The 9,047-nt window shown below is 36.4% G+C and overlaps 1 protein-coding gene across 1 annotated transcript in view; it reads right to left on the bottom strand.

Annotated features, from left to right (window-relative positions):
* Positions 1-1,650: 1,650 nt before the first annotated feature.
* LOC149159896 (uncharacterized) overlaps positions 1,651-9,047 on the bottom strand; it is a 69,605-nt gene continuing 62,208 nt past the window's right edge. Inside the window, exons 3-4 of the mRNA XM_089434459.1 lie at positions 2,650-2,771; positions 1,651-2,079 (exon numbers count right to left, since the gene is read on the bottom strand). Coding sequence (XP_089290585.1) covers positions 1,651-2,079; positions 2,650-2,771 — 551 coding nt within the window. The remainder of the gene's footprint in view (positions 2,080-2,649; positions 2,772-9,047) is intronic.

Raw genomic sequence — 9,047 nt, 5'->3', positions numbered from 1 at the left:
TGATAAGCCTGAGATTAATTTTACTAGACTCTTCAGAAAACACGGATCAAGAGTTGGCTGGTCCAACTGAAAACTTCCCCTAACGCCCGAGGATCTAACATCAAGACTTCCCTGCAAAACTCGATCCAACCATTAAAAATAGAGCGAGAAAATAATAAGAAAACTCAAACAAATAGAGATACATGCTATTACAATCAGAATTTAGATTATTATTCAAACCCTAGCAACTGAGCAAGATACATGTACTCAAATCACTCTTTAGAAGCTATCATCAATGGCTTTAGAAAAAATTATGCATGAAAACAATACATCTTACAGTATTCCCATGGAGAGTAACACCAGCAAAACTTAACCCCAAAGTCTTTCTTTATTATCCGAAAAAAGATTACACAAGAGCTTCTTGCTAAGCACATGACTCAAAAGTCAGATCCATTGACTAACAAATGACTTCTTATTTAAAGATAAATCCTCCAACGGCTAGTTCGAGTGATCCTCGTCAAAGCAATCTCGACTGTTGATGAGGATTAAAATTTCTTTTAATCTCATCCATCGAAATATTTAAATATTTGGGGAAATTCGAAATTTTCAATTAAATGCATTTTAATTAATTCAAAAATTAAATTGTTGAATTAATTTCCCCAAAATTTATCAAAATAATTAATTTCCCTTAGTCCCTGGACCATCTTAAAATTTTATTTTTAAGGATCGACGAATTTTGCCTTTGGAGAATTTAAATTTGCCTAGGACCGAGAATTAATTAAATTTTTGGCTTAGAATTTTAATTAATTGTCGGCCAGAAAATTTAATTAATTAACCAAGGAGGGGATAAATTATTCTTCCAACCCTCAAGACACTTTACATCATGATTTTCATATTTTTTAGATCATAAAGGGGAAAACCCATTTGTAATAGACCCTCACAAACTACCCAATTCTGCGACACAAATATAATCTAGCAAACCAAGCAATTTCTAATAAAATAACCTAACCAAATAGTTAGGATTATTCCCAAATCACTTTTACATAGACTCGATCTAGAACACTAGGACTCACCTAAGATCCCAATAACAAAATCCATTCCGACTTTGGGGTAAGACTAAAGGAAAACTCCGACAACCATTCGAGAATATATCGGTGAGACAAAAAACCTCTCGGAATGTAGATCGTCACCAGAAAAGTAGGTTTACCTAGGCAATTACATACACAACACGGATCTGCTGAGATTATTTACATTATAAACATGCAGAAAGGGTTTGCATAACATCTTGGAAGTGAAACTGATGATCATAGTTGTACGGAACGAACACATCAGTCAAGCGCTATCCCTTTTGCGAAAAAAGGGGGTATACTGCTATGGGTCGTTGACACGTAGTGGTCAACGTCTGGCTCTACTTGGGGGCACTTTGTTGCACCAGAGGAATGTGAGAATCCAGAATCTGCATCCACACAACACACAAAATAACATAGGTAGCATCCATCCAAAAATCATCATATAACGTTAAGCACAGGAAAGATATAAGCTCTTCGTTTATGAACTATCCTAATAACACGAAAAGCATCTACCTAAAAACAATAAAATACTAAAAATAAAAAGGGTGTAGGGATAGGAATACAATACAAAGGATACCCCATGGCATCAAGATGTGTTCAATTAGTGTATGTTGAGCATTTGCTTGCTTTTAGGCAAATCTGTTTGTTGTTTCTCAGATGTGCCATGTCCAATCCTGCACACGGTAAGACTTTTTCCTATCCGAAAATCAAGCTGCTCATGGCCATCAGATGAATCAAACCACTTTCTCATTCTCTTTCTCTTGCGTTTTTTCTTTATGGCAGGTTGTGATGTTGATGATGCGGTCGGCATATAACTTCCTTGTTGATCTAAAAAACACTCGTATGGAAAATTTGGAATGTTCAAGACTTTTGTGACTTGCGCTTCTTTATGAACCTGATCTGTTATGACCGGTGGATCAAACATGTAAGCATCAACCTGATTTTTATCAATTTCCATTTTATCTGGCTCACCATCAATTAGCCACTTTTCAGTGGAACAAATGACCTCCTCATAATAAGATGGAGCTTGCTGCAGCAAACAAGGAGGATTATGATCTCTTAATGTTTCCTTGTTTCTTTCATCCTCTGACCAATGTTGAAATTTTTGTACCTGTATTGTTATGGCATCCATCTGGTTAGAGCGTTCAACCTTCATAGCATTGATTTCCTTGGCATGGTTTTCCTCCATGGTCAATAACCTATTCTGAAGACATATCTGACTAGCTTCCATGTCCTTTATAATTTTATCATTCTTTGCTTTCATGCCCATGAAGCAGTTTTGCATATAGTTTATCTCTTTCTTATGATTTGCTTGCATGGTAGCTAACTGATTATTATAATCGAATATCATGATGGTCATTTCTTCATCCATAGTTGACAATCTGTTCTGAATCGAACTTATTTCTTCTTGATAACTTGCTTCCATGGCAGTGACTTGATTTGAATGATTAAATTCCATGATTGTCATCTTTTCCTCTAGGGCTATTAACTTGCTTTGCATAGAATTAATTTCCCTGGTGTGATCAGCTGTCAATGTTGCTTGATTAAGTTCCATATTTTTAATAAGTTGAGCCTGATTAACTTCTGCATTCTTGCTTACTTGAGCCTGATTTAACTGTATGTTTTTAACCATTTGAATTAACTCCTTGAAATCATTTTCAACTTCTATAGTTTTCTTTACTTCAGCTTTTTCTTTGACTTTGTCTTTATCTCCATATTTATCTTCAAAGGCATCAATGATTAATTGTAGAGAATCAAGTGTTATTAGGGAAATTAACATACCAATCAAAAGCATCTCCAGATAAGGTAAGAATGAAAATCTTCATCTTCACATCTTCATATTTAGAATATGGGAGACACTTGTTTACAAAGAGGCTGACATTCTGAAGGTGATCTTCGGCAGTAAAAGCATTGTTACCTTGAAAAGGAGGAAATTCATCGATGGCTTCACCAAAAAAGGAAGGACATCCATGCGGAGCTCCCTGAATATTAGTAAAATCACAAGGAGCAAACAAGTCATATTCCATGATGACAGGGAAAATATGGGTAAAATGGATATCAGAGAGAGAGATCCCTGCTCAAAAAATCAAAACATCTACAAGAAGCGAGCTTCTAGCAAAAATTCTTGTAAGAAATGGAAGAAGTGGAGTCACCACTTGAGCATGAATCTCTCACAAAGAGACTAAAGGTGAAACCGAAAAACTTAGTGGATGGAGGCAGATGGATATCTAGGGAGGGCTCCTTATTTGGGATTAAATGAATGAATAAGTATGGTCGCCACCCAAACAGGAAACCAACCAGAATGTCCAGGTGCAGAAAGTGAAGATGAAAGGATTAGATGAGAGATGACGAGAGTTATGATGGAGAGACAAAATGACGTCAGAAAAATGAAATGAAATGTCGTAAAGCCAAAGTCCAATAAATTGGTCCTTGGTGGCAATGCCAAAAGTGTTGGCTTTGCCGGCTGGAATGAGAGATGAGAAATGAGAAGAATGATGAGGAAATGTCAATGAAACGCCGAGCAAAATATTCCCGGCAACGGCACCAAAAAATGTTGTGCCGCTTGACGGGTTAATGAATAGCAGAAAAGATGTGATGATTAAAAAAATGTCGCGAGGACCAAGGACAAAAAAACTCTATCCCCGGCAACGGCGCCTAAATATGTTGTCGCACAAAGTGTCTAGGCACCGCGACAATGCTCAAAGTAAGGGTTATCACTCCAATCCTTACTCACTCTGTTTAGACCCTCTCCTAGACAACTCAAGGGGGGTAGTCCCTAAGGTGAATGAATGAGAAAACCTTGTTGAACACATGCTCTAGGAGACTTAGAGACGGGCAATTTCACGAATGTAAATGAGTCTTGATTAACTCAGATTAATAGATCAAACACTAACACAACCACAACATAGAAATGACTATAGACCAGTGCATTTATTCTTTATTAACCATAGACTAAATAAAAGCAATTTATAAATGTGACAAATAGTGACGATCATGAATGATCAATGCCCAAAACTTTATCTAGCAATTAAATTATGAAATTTAAATGCGAAGCAATGATTCCAGATTTAAAATGATTTTCATTAATAACCTAGATCTAGAATAATTTATCATTAGGCAATATAATTTCTTAAAACATTAATCGCACTTGCCAATAGAGAAATCATTTACCATAAAAAGACACCAATAAACTTTAGATGAACAATTTAATTATTCCTTGGGAAATTAATTTAATGTGGTAAAATGAAGAGATCAAAATTTTAATGTGACAAAAGTAAATTAAAAGGGTTAACAAATAGAAATTTTAATGGGCCATGGGCCACATTAAAATTTTTAATATATTAGCGCAAATCCTATTTTAATTTAATTCTTTGCTAATCTCAAGTCACAAAAATGAAGATTTTTTAAACTTTAGATGTTTTAGATTTTTTATTTTTTAGATTTTTTAATGTTTTAGATTTTTAAATTTTTTAAATTTTTTAGGCTTTTTAATGTTTTAGAATTTTTTATGTACTTTGAATCTATGTTGCAGGAAACGTGGTATAGAGGTCCGTTTCCGTACGAAAACGGGTACGAAACGTGGAAACGCGTTTGGTATGGCCGTGAAAGGCGTTTCTGGCCGTACTGCCACGTTTCCATTTTGGGAAATGTGGCCAGTACGACCGGAAACACATTTTAGGGCCGTACAACCCACGTTTTCTCATTAACTTGTGTTTTTTTTAATTTTTTTTTAATTTGTTTTTTAATTTACTTTTAGGGTATGTTAGTGACTTCTTGTTGCTTCTAAATGCGTGTCTAAAGTTATAAAAGTGAATTCTTGCCCTAGTGTTGATATGCAGTTCATCAGGAAGTTTGAGGGATATGCAGTTCATGGTAATGTTAAATTCTTAAAGTAAAAGTGATATTCTCCTTTATTTTTCATTTTCATCCTTTTACTTAAATTTTTAACATTACCATGAAATGACTCGGGATGTTTGAGAGTGGTTTCAACTTTCGCCCTCATTGGATTTCATATGGAGAAAGTAGAATTTTAGATCTCACTCAAAATCCCGCAGATTTATTTGTTTTTCAGGATTTCAGGATTGGAGGGATTGCAATGTTTCCATTGGATTTTATCATGTACTAGGGTATGGAACTTGTATTTAATCAAGAGAACCAAGCCCTCTATGCAGGGGAAACTCCCAATAATCAAAATCATGTAGGGTACTAGGATATGAAACGTGTATTTAATCAAGAGCACTAAGGTCGTTCGACTATGTAGGAGGAGATTCCCAATACAACAGTGGTCCTTCTAAAGAATGGGATGTGGATGTAGAAAATCCCGATTTGGATCTCTCTCTTGCAGCCTTATAGTCTTTATTGTACTTGCAGCCTCATATATTAATATAAATAAAGGTTAATTTTGAGATTTGGATATATAATAAAGGTTGCTTTTGGATATTCCGATATTTTTATTTTCATTATGTGATCATTCATGAGTAAATGTGATGTAAATTAAATCTTAACGTTTAAGTGTAATAAATTATAATGTATCATTTATGCTTTATCATTGCACACACACACACACACATATATATATATATATATTCGCGTTTCCCCGTTTCCAAAATTTGGGGAGGTCGCGTTTCGTATCACTTCCCGTTTCGAAAACTCGTACCTGTTTACCCGTTTTGTGCAACTTAGCTTTGAATGTAAATAAAAATCAAAATCAAAATCACAAGTAAAATAAAAAAATTAAAAAATGTAAAACAAAATCAAATCAAAAAATAAACATAAAAAATCGAAAAGCAACGAACCCAAAAAAGAAATCGAAATTTTAAAATAAGTCTAACCCAAAGACCGATTTTATATGAAGCCTAACCCTAAGCTAACATAAAGAATTAAAAAAAAAACTTACATAACTCGTGCATATAAGTGAAAATAAAAAATAATAAAAATTGAAGCGTGTTGGGTTTGTGCAGGCATTGACGGCGGACAATGAAAGAGCTCAAAGTAAGCCAGCGAAGGGAAAGAGCAAGAGGGAGTTGCGGCAAAGGAGAGGAGTTTACAGGCAGAGCAGTGTGGAGTGCACGGATTTGATGAGAAAATTGCAGGGGCGGATGGGGTGAGAAACGAAGGTAAAGAGGAAAGGTCGTGGAGAGCTGGAGTTGCGGACAAGTTAGGGAGGATGGCAGCGATAAGGACAGCGTGAAGGGTTTAATGCAGGCAGCGAATGGAGTGATGGCAGCACGCAGGGGGCAGCGTATGGGAAAGGGAGACACAAGTTGAAGGAGCCACGGAGGTAAGGAATGATGGTGGCAGGAAGAAGACTGCACGTTGGAGGAGTTGCGTGGAGGAATAAGGCAACGGATTTGGAGTCTGGGATAGCAGTCGAATGGAGCTGTGGGCATTTCTTGCAGGTGGAAAAGGCTACAAGCAGCGTAGAAGAGAAGGGTAAGGGACATGAAGGGTTTGGCAAGGAGCTCGAACAACAGGGGAAGGAAAAATGCAGGAATGGAGGAGCAATGGCAACAGCAAAGGAGAAGAAAATGGTTTCCTAAAAAATTTCAAAATTTTGCAGCGAAATGAAGGCCCAACCCGCAGATTGAAAAACTAAGACAAATGGTAGCCAGAAAACCCCAAATATTCTGATTAAAATGTTAAATCCTTTTGCTTCAGATTTATTTGAAACCCTTACAAAATTTTCCAGATTTAAAACTTTTTGAAAACCTTGTACTGCAAAATTATGCAAATAAACCCCTAGAGATCCAAATCTTACACTCCAAGGCTTAAATCTAGACTCTACACGGGTTTCTTCCTCGGATCTGTAGTTGCACGACAACAAGAAAACACCTAAACGATATATACAATGACAAAATGTTGGGTCCCTATAATACTAGTGATTACCCCATTACTATTGTAGTTATACCCCTTATTTATATTGTTGTGCCCCTATTACCCCCATATTGTTATTTCTGTGCCCCATAGAATCCCTCTATTGTTATTTTTTGTGGCTTTATATTATTATTGTTAGGTCGGCTGGATTATATTGTGACTCCTTAGACTCCTATATATAGAAAGGCGGTTTTGTCATTTGTATCATCCAAGAATTGTTCATTTATGTAATGTAAAGGAGGTTGCACCCTCGAAGAGACTGAATTCTAAGGCGTTGATCTATATTTTCTATCTTTTCTTGAGCTGGTTTCATAACATTTGGTATCAGAGCTTTGGATTCTAGGGTTTCGCTGCTCCAAACAGGTCATCGTGGAATTTTCGCTATAACTTCTTTTCTGTGATGTTTCAGAAGTCGCAAAAAAAACCCATTTGAGAAGAAATCGCACTGAACCTTGGGTACGAATTTCAGAGCTTTGGTCTTTTTGCAGACTCCTGAATTACATTCAAAACAGGTGACCTGGGGAAAATCGTCATAACTTTCTCTCTGGGGATCAAATTGAAATTTCGTAAGAAGGTACAGAAAGAGGACGGACTGTAGTTTCTTGTGTGTGTGTTTCAAATTCAAAGGTTGAAACAGTGACTCGTGGCACGTCGTACAAGTTCGCTCTACTGAACCAGTCTAAAAGCAAGTCGCTGTGGGAGATTTCACATAAATCTTCCTTGGAGAATCGAATTTGGCTCAGACTTGTGGCATTGGAAAGAGGACGCAGAAGGCTACTACAGGTAGCAATTTCAGAACTGGATGATCCAAAATTACAGAGATACATCAGATTCAATATCAGGCTTCTATAAAGTGAAAAAAGGTGTGTAGTTTTTTTTTTAATTTTTGTGTAAGCTTTGTTTAACGGAATTCAAAGGGCATAGTAAAGCATTATTATCGCTAACTGGTGCCCCGAGGCAAGAAAATGCAAACACCTAGTAAGGAACCTGAAAGCTCTAGCATGACTCGTGAAGAAGAGGAAGAAATGCTACATGATATATCAAAATTACAAGAACAAGTGCAACAAATGTCACGCTCACAAAAGCTAACAGAAGCTAAGATAAGTGGCGTGGAATCTAAGATAAATGGCGTGGAATCTAAGATAAAGGGCATGGAAGCTAAGATGGATGATTCGAAAACAGATTTGAAGAGATAAATGGCAGATTTGAAGATAGATTTGAAGACAGACATGGAAGAATTGAAGAAGTTGCTACAAGAAAGGGTCACTAATGGTGAAAAGGTAGTAAAGGAAACTCATGATGAGAACAAAAGAAATGTTAATCATGATTCCATAGACGCTAATGTTGGATCGAAGAATCACCATATTCCAAAAATCGATATGAGGAAGTTTGATGGCAAGGATCCCGCCACATGGATATTACAGATGGAGCAATTCTTCGATCTCAATAATGTGCAAAACGCACAAAAGGTACGTATGGCAACTGTATATTTGGAACCAAATCAGTTTGTATGGTATCAATGGCTTTGCTCTCGTAAACAATTTATCACTTGGGCAATTTTTACGGAAGAATTGATAGCACATTATGAAGATACAAAAAGCAACACTTTTTTTAGCCAATTGATAAGTCTCAAACAAAAGGGTTCAGTAATGGAACACATTGAGGAGTTCCAAAAATTGAACATAAGGGTAAAAGATATTCCAGAGGAGCATAGGATTGATGTGTTCATAGGGTCTTTAAAGGATAATATCCAACATGATGTTCGCCTTTGGGAACCTGATTCATTAGAGAAGGCATTTAGGTTAGCAAGAAAAATGGAAAGCAAAATAATGGCAACCAAGAAGCATACCACTCACAACTATAAAGACGGAAGTGTTGTTGCCCCTAGTCTTCCACAACCTATAAGGTTGACACCAAAACAATTGGAAGAAAAAAGAGCAAAAGGGCTTTGTTACAGTTGTGATAGCAAATACACTAAAGGTCATAAGTGTGCTGAGAAGAAATTATTCTACATAGATTGTGAAGAGGAAGAAGAAAAGGAGCAAGAAAGGTCAAAAGAAGAAGATATACTCCAGGAACAAAGCCTAGATGAAGAACAAATAAATCCGACCATATCTTGTAATG

The sequence above is a fragment of the Pinus tabuliformis genome, chromosome 5_2 (assembly GCF_031772625.1).
Source record: "Pinus tabuliformis cultivar Carrire ecotype Pingquan chromosome 5_2, CPIR1, whole genome shotgun sequence".
NCBI classification, from domain to species: domain Eukaryota; kingdom Viridiplantae; phylum Streptophyta; class Pinopsida; order Pinales; family Pinaceae; genus Pinus; species Pinus tabuliformis.
The sequence above is the reverse complement of the archived record's forward strand: the minus strand, read 5'-3'. Positions and strand labels throughout refer to the sequence as shown.